Below are 22,051 nucleotides of genomic sequence, written 5' to 3' on the forward strand. Positions count from 1 at the left end.
ATGAAATATTTAACTTTACACGCAATTCAATTCAGTTTTATTTTTAAAGCATCAAAATCACAAAAATAATAATACAGGAACAAAAAAAAGTCAGACCACCCCCTCCAGAAAAACTTCTTTTTAATAGGAAGAAATCTCCGAAATACAAACCTAAAACATAAATAAATTACTCACTCTACTCGACTATACAGCTCTTTGTCCCATATTTCCTACGTGAATCTTATAACACAAAGCACAGTACAATGATGGACTGTGTTTACAGCCGATAGGCACTAGAGGGTGATATTATGTCATTTATAATTTATTGAATCTATGTTAACCTTTGGCAGAAATGGTTCCAAGACCTATCAGTCAGTGTTTGACTGCAACCCGTCTGCTAAACCCTGCAGTATCACAGTAACAGCTTAGTACAAATTGCATCTTTTGTAATCCTAAATAGGGACTAAAAATAGCAGTCAAAACTACTCATTTTGCTCTAACATGTTTTCTCTACACAGACAATGTCCTGAAAATGTCATTAGTTTAATTGCAGAAAACATTAGTTTAACCCTTTAAAGTTATTCTCATGACTTATTCTAATAACAGCCACAATAATTATCAAGCCAAAAATGACACATGAAATAAAATGTAAACCCTCATGCAGCTGTCAAGTCACTATTCATGAGTTACTATTTATCATTATTGTGTTGACAGGGGACATGTTCAAAACTGAAGTATTTGTGGTTCCTCATAACGAAGTGGGAATTTCAATATAACTGCAGTTGTGAGAGCTTTATTTAAAACAGGAAAGGGAGGAGAGATGGTGTGGTCTGAGAAAAGGACTCCGCAGAAAGCAAGTGTGCTCACGCTGATAAGAGATATAGCTTCCTTTCACCCACACTTCTCTTTTTATCTTGTTCATATGCATCAGAGCATCAAAGTGGAAACATTTCTCACAAGTACAGAGACATTTTCACCATTTTCAGTATTAAATATCAGGATGGGACATGCTTTGTTCTGTGCATCTGGGTTGGTTTGTAAGTATACTGAATATTTACATTATGCAATGTCTATTTTTATATTAGTTTCTTTCAGAGCGTAGAGAGTATGGTATTTTTATCCACTTCACTTTGGTCACCTTTTAGTTAATGCAGGGTAGCTGGCGCAGGTGTAACTTAACTTAGTAGTGACATTGTTAATTACACACAATACTGTCATCAGTAAACCACCAGGAAGTTTTAAATGCAAGGTTAATTTTAAGTTTTATAAGTATTAACTTCTATTTCAGTGCTGAACACACTTCTGTCTTGCGGACAAACTGAAGGTGATTGAATGCTTTTTCTTTTGTTTCTGTTGCATCACTTCAGATAGATATATATCACATAAATACCATCAACCATATTTTATTTGCAGAATTACTGCCAGTTTAGGCAGTAATTCTGCATCTTATTTCTTTAACACAAACACTACTTACGCGTGCTGTGATTACTCATCTTTGCTACTTGAGCAGTTTCTTTGACAATGTATTACGACAAGGAACACAAAACTAATATAGTTACTAAAGATTGTGTAAGAAAATGACAAAAATATCTTGAAGAACTGCTGAGTATTGTTTGCTTTACTTACGTGGACATGCATGTGTTCATTCTGAAAGATAAACCCAAACCTGATCTCAGTGTGTCTTCATCATGGCTGAGTCCTGGGGCATCAGTGACTCTACACTGCAGTGTTAGAAGTCACTCTGCAGAATGGAGGTTCTACTGGTATCAGGCTTTTTTCAAAAATTCAAGCAAGGCCTACTACTTTGAGCTGCTACCAGGTGGTAAAAATGGAACTGCACAAAATTCCTACATTGTTCATGGACAGAAACAGACGGCAGGATATGCATGTAGAGCTGGAAGACAACAGCCAGAGCATTTCACTTCGGACAGCAAACCTGTATTTGTTTGGTCTGCAGGTAAGTGTGAATGTAATATCACTGCCATGATGCATAACAATACAGCTTCTGTTAATACAGTTACTTCAAGAAACATTTAGATTCCTAATTTCATAATATCTCAGTGGCTGTTTTGATCCCACATTACATGTTTCTAAGATTCTAGTTCAGCAACTGCAACTGTCAAAGTGACTCCTGACAGAGTGCAGCACTTCTCTGAAGAGTCTGTCTCACTGCGCTGTGAGGGGAAACCTTCTGAGTGGAGAGTGATGAGGCTGAGTGAAGCAGGCTACCTTGCAAACTGTTCTGTCTGGGGAACAATGAGTGGATCCACCTGCACGATCAAAAATGCTACAACCAAACCAGCCGTGTACTGGTGTGAGTCTAAACTGGGTGGCTTCAGCAATGCTGTCAACAACACGGTGCAAAGTACGTATTTTTACATCCTTTTTTTCTTTTTTTCTTTTTTGTTTGTTTGTTTGTTTTCCTGTATGACTCTGCAGGTTCTACCCACATTGTGTCACAGTAAGCATCCTTTCAGTCAATAAGATTATATTTTTGAAAGTGTTAGAGTTATGTTTCTGTAAATATAAAAATGCAACATACTCATTCCTCACCTTTATCTTATTATTTTTTTATTCAATTTGTCATTAATGTGAAAACATTACCACAGGCCCCAATCTTTCTGCCTGAGTTTTGAATTTTTGTATTTACCTTTTATGTTTAATTGTTCTGAGTTTTTGAGTTTTGAATTTTATTTATTTCTGGTTTGGTTCTTTATGGATATCTGCTCAGTTTTGTCTTTAGACTTTTGCAAATTTCATTGGTTTCAATTCTCCTTGCCTCCCTGTATTAAATCTGTTATTAAATCTCTGTCCCTGTCAATCGGCCGAGGTTAACCCAAAACCTTTCCAAGCTCTTTTGATTCCTGTCTTAGGTGCTTCTTTGTTTAGTCACTTCCTGTTTTATTTTAGTAGTCTCCTGTTCCTGTCATGGTCCTGTGTCTCCAACACAGTATTTTAAGTTTTCTGTAGTATTTGGTTTCTTGTGTTTAAGTGTTGTTTTTTTTTAATTTCTTTGCAATATTAGTACATTGTTATGGTCTCTGTTAGCCACTTCCTGTTCTGCTCTGACAGTCCCTCTTTTCATGTGATGTGATGTTCAATTTACTTCCTCTGTCTTGTCAGTTACATTCAGCAGTGTCAAATCGTCAACAGATTCGACACTGTAGTTAATGCTCACCTTTCTACTCACTTAGCTGTAGTCAGCCTGCAACCCACAGCCATGCAACACTCTCCCGTCTCCTCACTGCACCATAATCTAGTATGAAAGAACAGACACCTCTCCCCCACCTTTCACTTTCACTCACAACCAGGTTCAGAGACAAATAGTAAGACTCCACTTGGGGAAGTCTACTGGACAGATGGGGCGAGTCCCTGCCTCATCAAGGGCTGTGCCTCCATCATCGACCAGCTCCGATCTATAGACAGGCCACATTAGGAACCTCTTCACTTATCTTAGTAGCTCCACTTCGGACATCAGCAGATGTCATCATCTAACTTCTCAATTGTGTTTATGCCGATCTGGACCAGCCAGCAAGCACTGTGAGGGTCACACTTTTTGACTTTTACAGTGCATTCAATACCATCAGGCCAGCCCTCCTGGGTGATAAGCTGACAGTAATGCAGATGGATGCTTCTCTTGTGTCCTGGTACCTTTACACCACAGACTTCAGCCACTGCACTGAGACCTGCCATCTTCAGATGATTTCTGATAACTCTGCGAAGGGTGAATTCATCGGTGGGGATGATGAGACAGAGTATCCGGCTGTGGTTCACTCTTTGTCTCGTGGTGGGAGCAGAATAATCTGCAGCTCAATGTGACAAAAACCAAGGAAGTGACTGTGGACTTTAGGAGGACCAGGAAACCAGTAAACCCTGTTTTATGCAGGGGGTCGACAGTGTAGACAGTGTGGAGAACAATAAATACCTCGGAGTACACACTGACAATAAACTGGACTGGGTTAAAAGCACAACTCCACTCTACAGGATGGACCAGAGCTCTCTCTATTTTGTGAGGCAACTGAGGTCTTTTAACATCTGTCAGACAATGCTCTGAATTTTCTACAAGTCTTTTGTAACCAGGGCCGTCCTCTAGTACGTATTCTGATGTGACATTGTCTGACTGTTTTACAGAAAGCAATATAATACTTGTGAGCCCGGTCCACCCAGTTACTGAGGGAGAAGCTGTTACGCTCCACTGCAAACTGAGGAACAAAACTTTAAAATCCTCTGTGCTTTTCTTTCGAAATGATAACCTCATCAGCAATGACACCAGAGGGAGGCTGAATATCCCTGCAGTGTCAAAATCAGATGAAGGCTTTTACAAGTGTCAATATTCAGAAAAACAGTCACCACAGAGCTGGATGTCAGTAAAGGGTAAGTTTGTTTAAAACTCTTCTTCAGCCCTTCTTTTTGCAAATACTCCCTGCAACAACACTTTTGGTGTTTTTATGTGAATATGGATCATTTTAAATCACATTAATGTACTAATAGTAGTGAGTATTCATACTTTGTGAAAACAACTGAACATAAAACTTAAAAATAAAATGTATTTGTTTTTTATTGTAGCGGTATCCAGGCCTTTAAAGTCTTCATTTACTGCGCAGATGATTATTGGATTTGTTTGTGGGATTTTACTGATTGCTATCCTACTCGTGATTTATCTGAAAGTCAAAGGGTGAGGCCTTTTCAATTGATTAAAATCTGATTCTGCCTTCAGTTTCAAATGCAAAATAATATATTTTCCTTATAAAAGTTATTGAGTAATCATCTTAAAGAGCATACATGTTTTTTAGTTATCAATTATTTCTATTCACTTTTTTATTCAATATTCTTAACATTATTTTCTTTCAATTATTTTACTACATTTTACAGAACACAGTGCAAACAAACCCATGTTGATTCTGCAGATTCTGAGGTTAGCCAGAATGCATGTCAGCTTGAAGCGCTCTACTCTGAAGTCCATGGTCAGTTTTGATTAACTAACCCAAATCTTCAAAAGTTTTTAAAAGATGCTGACAAAAAACCTTTAAAATGTCCCTTTTTTAAATGTACGGACATATTTTTCAAATTAGATTCCACTTTTGCAGCATTTCAGTTTCTGAAATATCATTAAACTGTCTGTTTTCTGTCATCTTTTAGATGATAATCTGCTGTATGCCCTGGTAATGCACAAAAACAAAGGTGAAACCCAGAACAATGCAGGTATTTTAAATTAGCATTCAATTCAATTTCAGTTTTCTGTTCATGTTAGTTAAACTTGATTGATTGTTTTTGTAATTTATGTAACATCTAACACACATAATCTGGACCTTAACTGGTTTCTCCATTTACAGGTAGACCATCACAGGCAGCAGCGGATGGCGCTATCTATTCTGAAGTCAGACTACAGGAAAACAGCTCTTGGTAATATAGGCACATATTAAGTCTGTTGTCTGTCTGTCTGTGTGTGTGTGTGTGTGTGTGTGTGTGTCTGTAGGTGTGTGTGTGTGCGTGCGTGCGTGTGTGTGTGTGTGTGTGTGTGTGTGTGTGTTTCATCTATGTACAATATACATCATCTGTATATATATTTTCATCCAAGTTCATAGAAAGAAGCTTCAGCTTTACAGCAAGAATTTCCTGAGTTTGAATCGACCTAGTTGGACCTTTCTGTGTGCAGCTTGCATTTTATTTGTGCCTGTGTGGGTTCTCTCAGAGTACTCTGCTTCCTCCTACAGTCCAAAGACATGCATGTTAGGTTAACTGTGTTTGTGAATGTCCAAAGTCATCTGACTGTGTTAGCCAAAATGTTCAGGGTGTATCCCACCTTTTTCCCTGTGACAGCTGGGAGAGGGTCCAGGAAGATTTTCTCTGTAATTGAACATATTTTGCATCTGTAGCCCTTACAGTTGTCTGGATTGGTGTTAAAGCTGCTTCTTTCATTTTTTTTTTATACTTTTGCACTTTTCCACTTGAATTCTGCTTGTCCTTCAGTCTTGTCCACACTTCCACTTAAAATCTAAAGGTGAGAGGTCTTTCTCTGAGTCTCCCCTCTTTTGTAAAGTCCCCCTCCTGTTTGGAAATTGTTTAATCAATCTTGAAGACCTAGCTATTTTCACAGGCTTTTGGGTCCCTTTGAAACCGGCTATGGGTCTGTTCTGTCTTAGTTTATCTTGGTTCTTTGTGTTATTTGTGCACGTATGTGTATATGTATATATGTACATATGCACACGTGAGTATCTGTGTGTATATACTGTACATGTTCCCTTTCAGCACATGATGCGATAAATAGTAACTCAGGAATGGTGAATGGTGATATGACTGCTACAGGAGACTTTACATTTCATTTCATGTGTCATTTTTGGCTTGATAGCTATTGTGGTGGTTATTAAAGAAGTCATTACCATGATTTTAAATGTTTTCTGCAATTTAAAATAACTACACTTTCAGTACATTATCTGTGTAAAGAACAGTGTGCAGAAAATTTAATGATAATAATCATAAAGAAAGAAGAAATACGCCTGGCATGACTGTATGAAATTTATTTCCTCTTTTGTCATCATATTCTGTTCAAACCTGCCAAACTGTCAATAAATGTGTCACTGTTAATTTCTGTGCCTTTTTAGCACCACATAAAGAATATATATAAATATCACATGTGGTGATGTGCTATACAAATAAACCTTACTTGATTTGACGAATTAAAAAAAATGTGGTCATCATTAACAAAATGCATGTGTAATAGTGTGCTCCAGAAAATTATCATTTAACGTTACTACTACTGCTAAAATGTGATCTTTGCATAAATTTTTAATCACATTGGGGAGTGAGAGGGGGACTCAAGGTTAAGACTGCATTCATCAGCACTACTCAAGGCAGGATCATTCTACACTAGGGAAATATTGCTCACCACAAAGCCAAATTATGTGATTTGGTGAATTTGAAATTTAATTTACTGATTAATTAGTAAATTAAATGTGAAATTTGCCTTCAGTTTTTACATTTTGTTGCAGTTATGTATGTTGTTAACTTGCCTGAATAGAGAGCAGCCAAGTTAAACACACCTCCAACATCCAATGAATACAGAATCATCAGAGCTACTGAGTCTGACAGTGGAGGATACAGCTGCCGGGGCAGCAGGGACTATTTCTTCTCAGAGTGGAGTGATATCATCACACTGACTGTGTCATGTGAGTTAGCAAGAGCACTACCTGTTGCAGCAACATATGATAAGGATGGCGCCAGTGTCCGGCAGCCTCGCCTCTGTCAGTGCACCCCAGGGCAGCTATGGCTACAATGTAGCTTGCCATCACCAGTGTGTGAATGTGTGTGTGAATGTGTGTGTGAATGGGTGTGTGAATGGGTGGATGACTGAATGTAGTGTAAAGTGCTTTGGGGTCCTTAGGGACTAAATATAGCGCTATACAAATACAGGCCATTTACCATTTAATTCTGTTGTTTTTAGTGTGTATTAAATGGAGATTTCATTTTTGTGGGTGAATTTATGACCAAACCACAATTTCTTCATAATGGAAAAACACGTTAAAAGAGTCTGCATTGATGTAATGGGATACCTCACATTAGTGAAGTTCAGCTTTATCAGTTAACATGAAAAATTTCACTTTTTTAGACACACATTTCACTGTTGTGAAAGTGCCAGGATCAATAACACGTGAAAATTTAGCCCGGGTATGTATGGCACCTCTCTTTATCAGTATAATTTGATACGTTATTCATCTATTAATGATTTTTTAAAGTGCTTATAAAACTTGATTTCGTTTGTTGCAGTCTCTCCCAGCTGTCTTCAAGTCAAGTCAAGTGGCTTTTATTGTCTCAGCCATGTACACTTGTACAGTACAGAGTGAAATGACACTGCATCCCTCCGAGACCCTGCTGCTCAAATATAACGGACAAACACAGAACTACGTAAAGTGCAATGTAAACAAAAATAAACAAGACAAGACAGTGCAACACTAGACAGAGCAGGATGATACAGACACAAGACAGTGCAATGGAAGAAAGCAAAATGCTGAGTATTGTGCAAAAGTAACTTGGTGTCTGTAGGTGTGTGTGTGTGTGTGTGAGAAACTGCAGATAAGTGCTTGGTAGTGACGCGTATTTAAGTGTGCATGTGTGTGTCAGTCCAATCACTGAGTGTTCAGGAGTCTGATGGCTTGGGGGAAGAAACTGTTCTGTAGTCTGGTAGTGAGGGCCCGGATGTCTTAATGTGAAAAGTACTGTGTACACCCTGTTACTTTGTTACAAAGTGCTTTGAGATTACTTTGTATACTCTAAAAGGAAATAAAAGTATAAAGGTGCATTTATTAATCAAGCAGTTTAATATTTTTCTTTAGTGTGTCATCAACAGTTTGTGGCCCTCAGCAATAAGTGTACAGTAGTTATGCCTACAATCACCAATGATGGTTGTGAGAGTAATTATTATTGCTGGTAAACCTTGTACCAAACCTAACATGCAGACAAGTAGCAGACAAAGACAACAAAATGTTCTCAGTGAAGTTTTCAGAGAGAGAATAGTGCATTTCAAAGGTTTTGTCTGGCCTTAAAGTTCGATATGTTAAAACCCTTAACTATAACTAACAAAGAAAAAGAGTCCATCGATGAGACTCTCAGCAGCCATAATAATCACATTACTAACTTATAACATTATAACTTGGTGTTAGCTTGATATTTGTTAATAATTTGAAGACACATATGAGTCTACAGGAAAAAAATAAAAACTTTTCACAAACTTACGTCTGCCTGTTCCTCATCTCCCAGCATGCTTAAATTAATTTACAGGGATCACAAATATCTTTTATAAGTTCCAGTAGAGTAACAGCATGCAGGTAGAACAGAGTTTTGTTTTTTTTTACTGTTTAGATATTTGTTGGTATTTACTGCTTTTTTTCCCCAAAGAGTTTTGCAATAAAGTTCTCAAACTTTTACACGAAAAGCATCCAATTTTGTTTCCTGTAAATTGCATCTATTCAAAGAATACCGCAGACCTTGTGTGTTAACGTTAAATACATGGCGTTCCTCTGCTACAACCTGCCCCATTACTGGGGTGTGTTGTAACACATGCTACAGAGAATTGTAACAATTAGAAAAAAGAAGCAAAAACTGAATCCACACCAGAGAAAGTACTTCAAGAAGTGGTTTAGTGGAATAAAGGTTTTTGTGTTTATTTCCCTACGACTGACCATAATCCAAATTCACTCTTTTGTGTGGGTGTGCAAATTAGTTTAACAGAAAAAACTTTCACAACACCGCAAATACTTAATAAATATTTTTTTTATTATTAGTCCCATGCGAAAAAGATAAGTTTCTGTGATGGGGTGTGGTCTGCAGTGTGGCTGCAGGGGATGGGTGGACCAGTGGGTTCAGGCTGTAGTGTCACTGGAGGTCACTGGATCCTATCATTATGATCATGCATCCCCTATTTTTACGGTAGCTGCCAGGGCTGGAAGTGGAGACCGGTAGCTGAGCATGGGTCATACTTGCTACAGTCTCATTTAAAGCTTATATATTATCTGTATCAAAAATACAATAGCAGTGTGCATGTAACCCTATAGTGCAGCCTTGGTGTGCCCAATGACTGCACAAATTTTACCCAAACTTCCTCCGGCTTTGGGCTGCCAAATGGCTCCATACAGACAAAGGTTTTTATCATCTGAGGTCAGAGTCTTTAGCGTTAGTTTTCATTTCTTTAACAGGTTTCTCTTTCTTTTTCGTCTGATTGCCTTCAGTTTTTCCTAAGACATTCTTTTTGCATTTTTTTCTGTGACTCTGTCAGCCTTTGCAATGATTTGTAGAATTAGCTCAGTGTTATGTGGCAGATCACATGTTCTTTAGTCACTGATTTAACTGACTCGCCCTTCTTTGAGACCTCATCAGATGCTTTTTTGTTTTAAATATCAGCAGGCACACCTCAATCATTCTTTCTTTTCCACTTTCTAGGTATGCTGTAAAAGTATAAGTATATGCAAAATTAATAAACTATTCATACTTTGGGGAAGGGGGTGTTGGAACACTTTTATAACATACGTTAGAACCCACCCCACCCTTGTCAGTCATTGTTTAACTAAATGTATTTGCGTAGTGCATTAAAATAAGCAGGGGGAAAAAAGCATCACAGTTTAATGTAAGTCATTTTATCTGTAGCTGTTTAATTACTTAACAAGGTTTAGTGCTGGTCAAAAAAAAAAAACCTTTCGTAATGCAAATTATCATCGGTGTATTTGTATTGTTTAGTTTCACTATATTTGTATGACAGGTCATTTGATAAAAACTGCTTGATAAGTTTGTGCAGCACCAGGACAGTATAAACATGTCACAGTATGCTGTGGACAGATCTTGTTAAGGTGTGTTAGTTCTGTTGAAAAAGGGAAGGAAGCAGAAAGAAGAAGTGTTAAAACCTCTTTGTTTCCTTCACAGCTCTTTGGTGTCTGCTGTGCTGCTGCTTCACTCTCTCTCTTTACAGAAAGTTGTAGAAGTTTTCAGACGTGTCACTGCTGGATGTGAGGATGGGAGCCACTTTGCTCTGTGAGCTGGGCCTATTCTGTGAGTACATCACTGACTCCTATTGTTTGATTCATACTGATCCATAAACATGTTTTAGTAAGAAGAACAGAGCATCAGTCATTTGTACCATTTCAGGTCATGTGATCAGAGGACTCTCATGTTTGTTACCAACATGGTTGTTTGTAGACTGGATTAGATTTTAGTGGACTGACTCAGATCAGAGTGGAGCTGGTTTAGTTTATCTAACAAAGGTTTGTTTCTCCATCAGTGGTAATTTGATGCATTTAAAATCATAATATAAAATGTCACCAATCATAGTAGACACTAGTAAAACCCCAAGTGTGCCATACTAGATTATTTGAACCAATGTCTGAAGTTTCTGTCTTTATTGTAGTGCTCTGTACGCTCCTCTGCACTGGACACACTCAAGGTGACTGAACAGTTGTTTTATTTTATTTATGATTTTTTTTATCTCCACATACTGCATCACTCTTTAGCATTTTATCTTTCTGTAATTCTGTCTTTATTTATTTAGAACTGACATTTTAACTAAAAAAAACATTTTATGAACACAAACACAGATTGTTTCGTGCATAAAAGTGTTTCAGATTTCTAATGGTGTGATTGTGTTGGATTCTAGCTGCTGTGCTAACTATTGAACCCAACTGGTCCAGTTTTGTTATTCAAGAGTTTGTTACCTTCATATGTGACATGAATGAAGGTGAAGACGCTGACTGGGAATACAAAATCAACAAGGATGGGCGAGAATTTATCCCCTACAACACACACAAAGACTATACATTAGAAATTAGCTCTAAGGGTGACAGTGGTGAATATCAGTGCTCTGGTCGCAAAAAGAGGTCACATAAAACAAAGAACAGTAATACTGTCTCTATAATTGCATTAGGTAAGTCCTCTGTGAACAATAGCATGAATTGTTCTGTTCAAATTCTCATCTGAATAATAATGTAGATTTTAATTAATTAATTAATTAATTAATGTTGCTACTGAAACTTTTTTCCTGATGCATGAAATGTGAAGCTTCAAACAGGACCACCGTATTTACCGGTTATTTTGCCCATGCAATGCTAACATAATGCTAAATACTCCCTCACTGTTTAATCCATCATCACTAGATGTACCATTGTGGGTACAAATAATGGAATCTTCACGAATCAGTGTGTATCATTCAGCATTAGATTATAGTGGGACTTCTTCGGGCCAGAAAATAGACAAACAGTTATACTGATCTTATTAAGAGAAATGCAGAACATTAAAACATGGTTTAAATCTAGATATTTATTTTTATTTTTATTTTTTTTAATGGATCAACATGCATATTTCCTTCCCTTCTTTTTTATAACTGCAGATAAACCCAGGGCCACACTGACAGCAGGAACAACAATCATACCAGTAGGGGGCAGTGTGACACTGACCTGCTCTGTGCAGAGCTCTGATGGATGGAAATATGAGTGGTTCAGACGAACCCAAACAACCTCTGAAGTTCAAATCAGAGATCAACAAAACAGAGATATCAGAGTATCTCAAGGAGGAATCTACAGCTGCAGAGGAACAAGAGGAAACCCAGTTTACTACACTGATAGAAGTGATGATGTCACCATTGAGAAAACCTGTGAGTTCAGTCATTTAGTTTGAAATATACATTCACTCATGATTATCAAACATACAATGTTAAGTTTTCTGTGTTGATTTCATGTTTCTGTTTGTATCTCAACTGTTAATATGTGTAAACAGTTTCCAATAAAGTTGTTGTAAAACAACGACCCAACTGGCCTCAGATATTCAGAGGTGAGACGATCACTCTGACATGTGAGGTGCAGGAAGGAGGTGAAACCACTGAGTGGGAGTATGAATGGAGAGGACCCAGGACACCCACACAGTGGACACACAATAATGATGTGACATTCAGAGTTTCTGAGTCCAGCAGTGGAGACTACATGTGTAAGAGTCGACGCAGAGATGACTTATATTCTTCAACAGAGTGGAGTGAAGCCTTCACATTGTCAGCATCAAGTAAGTCATGTGTGTATATACATTATTATTATTATTATTATTGTAGTATTTTAAGGCAATTGAATCTAGTGAGTTGAACCACCTAACTATATAAGCTAAAATATTTTATATTTGGAAGTATTGAAAGTCATGATTTTCTTCTGAAAACCTTCCAGTATTCATTATTGACAAAGCTTCACTCATTTAAATTTCAATACTCCCATCCATCCATCTTCTTCCGGCCCTGGATAAATGGAAGAAGATGGATGGATGGGAGTATTGAAATTTAAATAAGTGAAGTTTTGTCAATAATGAATACTGGAAGGTTTATCCAGAAGAAAAACCACGACTTGTATTTTTGAAAAAGGGTCAAAAGCTGGGCCCAACTCAATCCAACCGTAACATAAGATCTAAAAGCCTAAAAAGAACAAAGTGTTGCACTTTGCAGAGAATTTAAAGACATAAAAATACTTAATTAAATATCATAAAGAAAATCATAAAGAAACCATAAGGTCATAAATTGCTGTTAATGTGTTTTTGTTTCTACTTGATGAAACATCATGTGCGTCTTCTTCTTCTGTATTAATGCATATGCTATAATTATTGAATTATGTGGCTACTTACTAGATAATAAAAAAGACAGAAATGATGAAAGAGTGAGTTGACGTAAAGCCATCAGTGTTAAAGCTGCTCGGAACCTTTAACTGTGTGGTCACAGGAAATGGAAGTAATACTGCTAGAGCATCATGCACTGAAGAAAAGGTCAAGGTCTAATTTAAAGGCAGATAATAGCCTTGCATGCCTCAGGTAGCACAGACCAGGGCAGTGTGATCCTGACCTGTAAATTGTGATGTTAAATAATATGTCTTTTTTCTCCTGCCTTTGTTCTACATACAACAGCAGTTAAACCAAAGGCCCAACTGACTACTAACAGCAGAGACGTTCCAGTAGCAGGCAAAGTGACTCTGAACTGCTCAGTGAACCTGTCATCTGAATGGAAATACTTCTGGTACAGAGGTAATAAATCCTCTGAACCCCTGACTACACAAGATGCTGCTCCTTCAGACGGACAAATCAGTGTCTCACAGGAAGGACTCTACAGGTGCAGAGCAGGAAGAGGAAACCCAGTTTACTACACAGACTACAGTGATCCAGTCAACATTGATAAAAACAGTGAGTTTGACTGAAAGTTAATGAGTATACAACCTTCAAAAGATTGTTGTGAGCCTTTCAATTTGACAATATTCAATATGATATTTGTATAATATTTAAAGTTTGAATAGCTCTTGTTTACCACTGGGTCATTGTTACAAATTGACTTTAGCTGCGTAGAAATACCATAGTTTTTGAAAACATCAACATTATTTATAGGTTAAAAGGTTCAGTACTACAGAGCCATATTTAAAGTATAAATATGCAATAATATATATTTTTTCCTCTAAGGCTGATTTTTAGTACATGTAATTTTGCTAATTGTTGACAGAAGTTACACCATCACATCGACATATTGTGGTTTAAGTAAGATGTTTTTGGTCAGTGGAGACCTAACAGCACAAAAGCACAGCTCCATCCTGTATTGTATTAACAGTCCAGGATACTGGTGGTTGTGTAATAGTGCGAGAGATATTCTTAGTACACTTTTGTCCCCTTTGTACTAAGTGAGCATTGTCTATATACCACAGAATACTACTGCAGAAAACAATACTAAGTATTGTTTTTGACCATGTCCATCCACCTTTATGACCATAGTGTACCCATCTTCTAATGAATGCTTCCAGCAGGTTAACGTGTCACAAAACTAAAGTCATTACAAACTGGTTTTTCGAATATGACAATGAGTTCTCTGTGTACTCACAGCCACCAGATCTCAATCCAGTGGGGCACCTTATGGATATGGTTGAACAGGAGATTTACATCATGCATGTGACGATAACAAATCTGCAGCATCTACCCCCCCCCCCCCCCCCCCCCAGACACACACACACACACACACAAAGTAAAGGAGAGGAAATGATGATTCCTGCCATGCAGTGACATAATTGTAAGAAGATTTCCATAGGTGTCAATATACAGGAAAAGAATGTTGGGCTCTAGCATATGTTTGTAACCTTCAGGTTTATGCAGAAATACTGTTATTAGGAATATGTGTTGTTCTTGTGCCATTAAAGAACTCTAAATCATTTTGGAGAATCTTTATACATAAATCTAATTAGAACCTAACATTTATTACAGCAGAGCCTGGGCCTGAAAACTCTTCGTTTCTCACTCCTTTGATTGTTGGACTTGTTTGTGGAATTTTACTGATTCTTCTTCTTCTGCTGTTGTGTCGCTTCAAACTGTCAAAGGGTGAGGCCATTTCCATCTTGTTTTTGCCTTATTATGTGATCTAAGTATTCATGCATCTAGTCTGAAGTAGATGTACTGTCATTGCACCAGAGCAGTTTGAAATTATTTTCTTTTTTGTTGTTTTACAGATTCATGCTTTAAGAGGTTGGTTCAACCCTTCCCACCCCTTTTTCAACCTTCTGGAATTGTTACATTTACAAATTTATGTTATATTTTTATTCCTCCAGGCCTCAGAGCAAAAATCAGCACTCTGCTACAAACCACATGACCAAGCAAGATGAAACTCAACACATTTCTCCTGTTCAAGGTCAGCCTTCACCCTGCATTGTTTTCTTGACAAATTGTAAACTCTGAGCTTAATACATTACGTCCTGATTAGATGTATTAGAAGATGCTCAAATTGCTATATATGACTATTTATTTTGTATTATTTATTTAACCATTGGCTTGATTTTACTCTGTATGTGATTCCTTTTTCTACAAATCAAATAAAGACATCAATGACACAGAAAAAGGCACAGTATGTACCATGGAAAATAAAAATGAGTAGGACTTTTAATAATCTTTTTTTTTTTTTTTTGTCCCGTTTGGATCTTTAGCCATCAGACTTGTTGTCTTAAGGCCAAGAAAGATGCCAAGCGGATTTATTTTACCAAGTGGATCATCATGGCCTTGCCATATTGGTCCATTTGATTGACCTTTATTATAATTATGAATTTATTTTATTTTCAGTTGCTACAAACGGGACAGACATGACTGGGGATAGGACAGGGGGAAAGAATGAAAGAAAGGGAGGGAGAGAAAGAAAACCAAAGGGGAGAAGAGATGGTGAGAAAGGGGGGAAGAAAAAAAGAAAAACAAACAAAACACCTGGATCACATGTATGGAGAAAAAAAACAGAAGAGAAAGCAAAAAAAAAAGAGCAACATAATAAAAAAACAGCACCATCACAATAAACTAGCTAGCAGTAGATAACAGTAGATACTAAATATTAAACGATATTGTGCAGCACACAAGATAGACAGCGCACAATGTGCTTTGAGGCAGCAGCCAAGAAAGCTGTAGTCCTCGTCTGTGAACACCCGTGTGTACACCTGTGTGCATACCTGTGTGGATCAGCATGCTTGTATTCCAAAGGTTTCTCCATGTAACGATCTGCTAGGGAGTGTGGGGAGCCACAGCCCCGTCTCCCAGGGTATGAAGCAGGTATGGAGGAGATCCAGGCCCCAGATATCCAGAGGCCCCAGAGTACAAGGACCCAAGGAGGACCACCAAAGGGGGGGGGAACCGTGCCACCCTCCTGGGAAGAGCTGAGTAGAGCCCCAAAGGAGAGGTCACCCCGCAGCTACGGAGCAGAGGCCAGAGGGGGTTGCAGTGGCGTGCCCGCGGGCTCTGCCGGCAGCCAGCTGTGTCAGAGAGGACCGAGCTTCAGGCCTCGAGGCCAGAGGCCTGAGGGCATCCCACCCCTGCCGGGCCACAGGCACCCGGCCCCGCCAATCAGCCACCAGGAGTGAGCCGGTACATATATGAGCGCCCAGCCGACAAGGACCACCAACACACCAACATCTGAGGGCATCAGCCACCGGCAGGGAGTGTGGTGAGGGGAGATAGGCCTCCGTACTTTAGAGGGCCTGAGATGTACCCAGAGAGGTTGGGTTTAAGACCCAACCTGACATATAGACACAGACGAACAGGCACACGCGGACACAGACGTGCATTCCCACCCCATATGCACAACCAAATACTCGGCACTCACCCAACGTGTAGACAGACACAAATAGACACTGCACAGACAGTCGCACTCCCCAAACTCTATATCCCAGGTCCAGGTAACCCCGCCCGGACCTTTAATAATCTATTAATTAATGGATAACTGTTTCACTATTTCAGTTGAATCAGAGGATGTCACATATTCTTTGGTGGAGCTTAAAAACACCACTCCAAGGAGTAAGTACTTTATGTTGGAAACATTTAGGGGTTTAGATGTTTTTAAAGCGAGCAATATTTAAAGAAAATAAAGAAAATTGTGTTTTCTTTTTTTTTCTTTTTTTTGTTTGGTTTTTGACATTTGTCTTATCCTTCTGACAGAGAAGCCCAAGATACCAGAGGAGAGTTGTGTTTACTCTGATGTTAAAATACGACCTTCCTCAGGTACAGTACAGTCAGTGACAACAATCCTGCTTTTAAATGTTTCTTTTTTTAATATCACATAAAGAATAATCAGCAATCTGTATTTTATTCCTTGGTGTCGCAGTAAGACATTCCTGGAGAAACCCATCTGGGAACAGTTAGGAGAAATTTAGGACTGTTTTTGACAGCTGGTCAGTCAGAGGCAATCAATTTTTTCACCCCTTACTTCTACAGTAGAAGTGTTGTCATATCATCTGTTGATTATCGCGTCTTAACAAAAATGAAGAAAAAAGTGCCAACTGAAGCATAAATCTTTGTGACAAGGCTAATGTTTAATGTTATGAGACCTGTATCAGTAAAGTCCAAGAAAGCCCTAAAGAAGTGAAGGTTGGATGGATGTGATTAGGAGCAGGACTACTTATGAATTCAGTGGTAGACTTTGTTTTAGACGTTAGCCTGTTGTACGCACAGGTCTCGAATATTAAATCGATAGCCAAGACAAGGAAAGGTAAGTAAAGTAATATATCAGATAATTTTTTCTAGCACTTTCTCTTCTACAATTTATAAATCCTGAATAAAATTTATAAACACGTACTGATCCAGTTTAAATTACAATCTTGCTGGGAAAATGTTTTTGATTAATTGTCTATTTTTATTTATTTTTTTAGGAAAATCAGATCCTGCCACAGCCCATGAAATGGTTTATTCTGGACTCAAACCGGGAAAATAACTTGGTGACTGTACAGCAGTCACCAAGCCCCAGCAGAGATTTTTCACTGTAATTATGTACTTTTAGACACATTAGAATGTATTGTAAACAAAATAAATATATCTGCAAGTTACCATTAATTACTGAGGAATCTTTTTGGCTTTTTTTCCAGCTCAATAAAAAGTTCTGTATAAACAAAATCAAGGGAAATGATGACAAAAGAGCAACTAAACCCTAACCAATTTAATCCAGAATATCCCCCAAACCTAAAAATACCCCAAATTAAGTGGCAGTGGTAAACTTTTAAAACTATCAGTCCCTTTTTTTTTCTTTTCATGTTTGTAATATAGTGTGCACTTTGGGGAGAGGGACACTGGATTGGTGAACTGGGGTGGTGGTTCCCCTCTTCAATAATAGGGACTGAAGCATTTCAGTGGATCATGCTCCTCAGTTTCCACTATACAGGGAGTGCAGAATTATTAGGCAAATGAGTATTTTGTCCACATCATCCTCTTCGTGCAAATAGCCCAAAAGCACAAGGTGTGCAATACTCAGAGACATGGCCAAGGTAAGAAAGGCTGAAAGACGACCACCACTGAACAAGACACACAAGCTGAAACGTCAAGACTGGGCCAAGAAATATCTCAAGACTGATTTTTCCAAGGTTTTATGGACTGATGAAATGAGAGTGAGTCTTGATGGGCCAGATGGATGGGCCCGTGGCTGGATTGGTAAAGGGCAGAGAGCTCCAGTCCGACTCAGACGCCAGCAAGGTGGAGGTGGAGTACTGGTTTGGGCTGGTATCATCAAAGATGAGCTTGTGGGGCCTTTTCGGGTTGAGGATGGAGTCAAGCTCAACTCCCAGTCCTACTGCCAGTTTCTGGAAGACACCTTCTTCAAGCAGTGGTACAGGAAGAAGTCTGCATCCTTCAAGAAAAACATGCTTTTCATGCAGGACAATGCTCCATCACACGCGTCCAAGTACTCCACAGCGTGGCTGGCAAGAAAGGGTATAAAAGAAGAAAAACTAATGACATGGCCACCTTGTTCACCTGATCTGAACCCCATTGAGAACCTGTGGTCCATCATCAAATGTGAGATTTACAAGGAGGGAAAACAGTACACCTCTCTGAACAGTGTCTGGGAGGCTGTGGTTGCTGCTGCACGCAATGTTGATGGTGAACAGATCAAAACACTGACAGAATCCATGGATGGCAGGCTTTTGAGTGTCCTTGCAAAGAAAGGTGGCTATATTGGTCGCTGATTTGTTTTTGTTTTGTTTTTGAAGGTCAGAAATGTATATTTGTGAATGTGGAGATGTTATATTGGTTTCACTGGTAAAAATAAGTAATTGAAATGGGTATATATTTGGTTTTTGTTGCCTAAGTTGCCTAATAATTATGCACAGTTATAGTCACCTGCACACACAGATATCCCCCTAAAATAGCTAAAACTAAAAACAAACTAAAAACTACTTCCAAAAACATTCAGCTTTGATATTAATGAGTTTTTTGGGTTCATTGAGAACATGGTTGTTGTTCAATAATAAAATTATTCCTCAAAAATACAACTTGCCTAATAATTCTGCACTCCCTGTAAAGCCGGTCGGAGCAGGCACGCTTTGTTTTGCGTAACTATTTTTAAATCCCGGTAGCACTGCAACCACGTAAACTAGTGCAATATTTTTTTTTGCATATGAAACCGGAGGAGTTGTACTTACATCTTATGCCATCAGCTTGTCCTAGGTCACAGTTTCCTTCCACATATAGCTTTGCAAAAACTGCATAAAAACCGCTTGCAGCAACAAAAACACAATATTCCAGAAACACGCTTTGCCGATCCGATCAGCTGTTCATAACACTTCCTACGTCCATCAGCACGAACTATCGCATGTCCGCCATGACCTGCCCGAAACCGGAAGTGACGTCATTTTCGCGGAAATGTAGTTTTTTACCATCAAGGCCTCATGAGCTTATGCTGGTGTTTTTAAAAGTTATGTTTGACTTTATGACTTTCTGTGTCGACTCTCCATCATTTGACCCTAGAACCGAAGAAGCTTCTTGGGTGAGAGGTGAAACGTCTTCAAGCAACTTCAAGAAGTCCAGACTCTTTTATTTCCAAGCTCGTTAAGCTTCAATGACCCGGATGACTGAGAACCTTCAAAGACAGACAAACTGGTCAGAATTGCTTTGCATCACTTATTTGGGAATATTACTCTGGCGGGGCGTGATCACTGGTGACACAGCAGGGAAGGCAGATGCACCTGTGCTGCATCACAATCATGCCGCGCTAGCTGTGTAAGGTTCTGTGTTTGTGGTTGTTGTTGATGTGTGTGGCTGGCAGTGGCATAGCTGCAGCTGAGTGCGTACAGCAAGAATGCACACAGTCTGCTATGGCTTTCACATGAAGTTCATAAGAAACACACGCAACAAAAAGTAAAATTCATGTGCATGCAGTCTACATGTGTTTTACACAGATAAACCACACTTAGTTTCAGTTTGCTAGCATTTTCACTCGTCTGTCACATTCACATGACATGACACTGTGCAGCATTTACAGCAATTCAGGTATTTGAGTACCTTCATTATTGTAACTTTGAGTTTAAATTCTAGTTAAGTCTGAATCTAAAATCTAGTTCTAAATCCTGGTGTTATTTGTCTCTCAGAAACAGTTCATAACGTCAACTCATTCATGTCACCTAAAAGGTAAACCTGTTTCTCCATCACCTGTTCAGCTCTGATGATTCAGTAAGGACATCTCCTGGTTTCATCTTCATGTTTCCCTCTCACCACATATCCAAACCGATATCATGACCAGCAGTTTTACATCTGTGGCTCCAGCAAACATCAGCTGATACTAGAAATTAATATTAAATAAATTCTAACAACAGATGATCAAGCTTAAATGTGCTGCTGTTGTTTAGCGCGACATCCGCCTGTTTCCTGTTTCTGGCGCAAAGTGGGCGATAAACAAACAAGAGAGAAAAGCCGATCAGCTGATCATTGATCAGTTTCATGATTGAATGAGAGAAGAAGAGACAGCTGACAGCATAAAGACAGAATAACTCCACCTTTGTGTCTTTTTCCATCCTAGCTGAAGTACGGGACAAACTGTGTTCCTTTTCAGCTCAATACGAAACGCGTAATATTTCTCTCCATTTTTACGGGTCAGTTGGCAACTCTACTAACTAACTTTATGAATAAAATAAAGTTCACTATCAGTAACATCATAGCACCCACCCAGTTGTATATAAACTCCGTCATGCTAGCTAGTACGCAGTAGGAGTTATTGTAACTGACTGTAAAAAGTCAGCACAACGAAAATAAACTCCACCTAAACTTGGTTTATATCTGACCCAGATAGACTGCAGGTCATAACTTCTTACCTGAAGTTCAGTTCACCGCCTCGGGTCTCTGCTCCTCCTGCCTCCCCTTTCCCTTACCCACCTGCTGGCCTCTGTGGAAGCTCCGCCATAGCCACCACCAAACAACTGAGTTATTTCTACACATCTGCCAGCATCTGGCCAATCCATCACCTTTCATTGTTTATACCGTTACAAAAAAAAAAAAAATCATCGGCCCATAAAAACGAAAAATCACCATTGGCCCACTGGGCCAGTCCCAGCTATGGTCATGCCATCAGTTAACCCTTCGCATGCCAGCTGTGGCACGCATGCCCAGAGTTGCCGCCCCCCTGATATAAACCCAAATTCAGCCACAGCTATAAAATCTTAAAAGCAGCTCTTATATTGTGCTTAAATTGAAGTAAAGAATAAAAAATAAAATAATAATTCAAGGCACATCAAGTGGGAAGGAGTCCACAGGTCAATTTAAGAAGGAACAAATGAAAGACAGCATTACAGAAACTCACTCAGAGCTAATGTGAAGAGTGGAACCAGCACATGATACAATGCAACAAATTTTTGCAACAATATCTACTGCCTCACTTGTACGTATGGAAGCGAAGTGATAAAAGGACACTACGGTTTCATCTGGATCCAGGGATAGTTTATGGACCTTGTTGGTGAAGGCAGTTTTAGATGTGATGTGGTGTGTCCCCCACAAGAGGCACTAGGATGCTGGTGAGCTTCTTGGCAATATTTTAGGTTGCTGAGTTTATGCTGCTAACAATGGTTCTTTTGCCATCAGAATTATTGTCTAAAGGCAAAGAAAGATGCTCAACAGATTTACTTTACCAAATGGACCATCCCAGCCTTGCCGTATTGGTCTATTTGATTCACCTTTGCTTTTATTGTTTATTTTATTTTCACTTGTTAAATACGGGACAGACTTGACTGGGGAAAAGAAAGGGGAGAAAGAAAGAGGGAAAGGAAAAGAGCGGGGAAGAGGGACGGTGATAAAGGGCAAAAACCAAAAA

General features: G+C 38.8%; 2 protein-coding genes across 5 annotated transcripts; both read left to right on the forward strand.

Moving 5' to 3' along the window:
• Nucleotides 1-865: 865 nt before the first annotated feature.
• LOC113018973 (uncharacterized) lies at nucleotides 866-6,666 on the forward strand. Its single transcript, XM_026162427.2, has 10 exons — nucleotides 866-1,016; nucleotides 1,268-1,303; nucleotides 1,634-1,936; nucleotides 2,075-2,344; nucleotides 4,111-4,353; nucleotides 4,546-4,654; nucleotides 4,852-4,943; nucleotides 5,119-5,181; nucleotides 5,313-5,382; nucleotides 5,558-6,666. Exons 1-10 carry the CDS (start codon nucleotides 902-904, stop codon nucleotides 5,562-5,564), a joined length of 1,308 nt encoding a protein of 435 aa, XP_026018212.2. The 5' UTR covers nucleotides 866-901; the 3' UTR covers nucleotides 5,565-6,666.
• A 3,734-nt stretch (nucleotides 6,667-10,400) lies between these two features.
• Nucleotides 10,401-18,701, forward strand: LOC113018959 (uncharacterized). Of its 4 annotated transcripts, none has more exons than XR_013906130.1 (10): nucleotides 10,401-10,515; nucleotides 10,871-10,906; nucleotides 11,117-12,510; nucleotides 13,390-13,662; nucleotides 14,722-14,835; nucleotides 14,964-14,979; nucleotides 15,063-15,142; nucleotides 15,998-16,782; nucleotides 16,924-16,986; nucleotides 17,634-17,663. XR_013906130.1 is itself a non-coding variant. In XM_080298454.1 (10 exons), the coding sequence occupies exons 3-10, from the start codon at nucleotides 12,435-12,437 to the stop codon at nucleotides 17,693-17,695; spliced, it is 741 nt and encodes a 246-aa protein (XP_080154580.1). In that variant the 5' UTR covers nucleotides 10,401-10,515; nucleotides 10,871-10,906; nucleotides 11,117-12,434; the 3' UTR covers nucleotides 17,696-18,701. The 4 variants fall into 4 exon arrangements, 2 of the variants coding, with proteins under 2 accessions (XP_080154580.1, XP_080154581.1); XM_080298454.1 differs by having other exon boundaries at nucleotides 16,726-16,782; nucleotides 17,634-18,701; XM_080298455.1 differs by having other exon boundaries at nucleotides 14,725-14,835; nucleotides 16,726-16,782; nucleotides 17,634-18,701.
• Nucleotides 18,702-22,051: the final 3,350 nt, after the last annotated feature.

The sequence above is a fragment of the Astatotilapia calliptera genome, chromosome 3 (genome assembly GCF_964374335.1).
Source record: "Astatotilapia calliptera chromosome 3, fAstCal68.1, whole genome shotgun sequence".
Lineage (NCBI taxonomy): Eukaryota > Metazoa > Chordata > Actinopteri > Cichliformes > Cichlidae > Astatotilapia > Astatotilapia calliptera.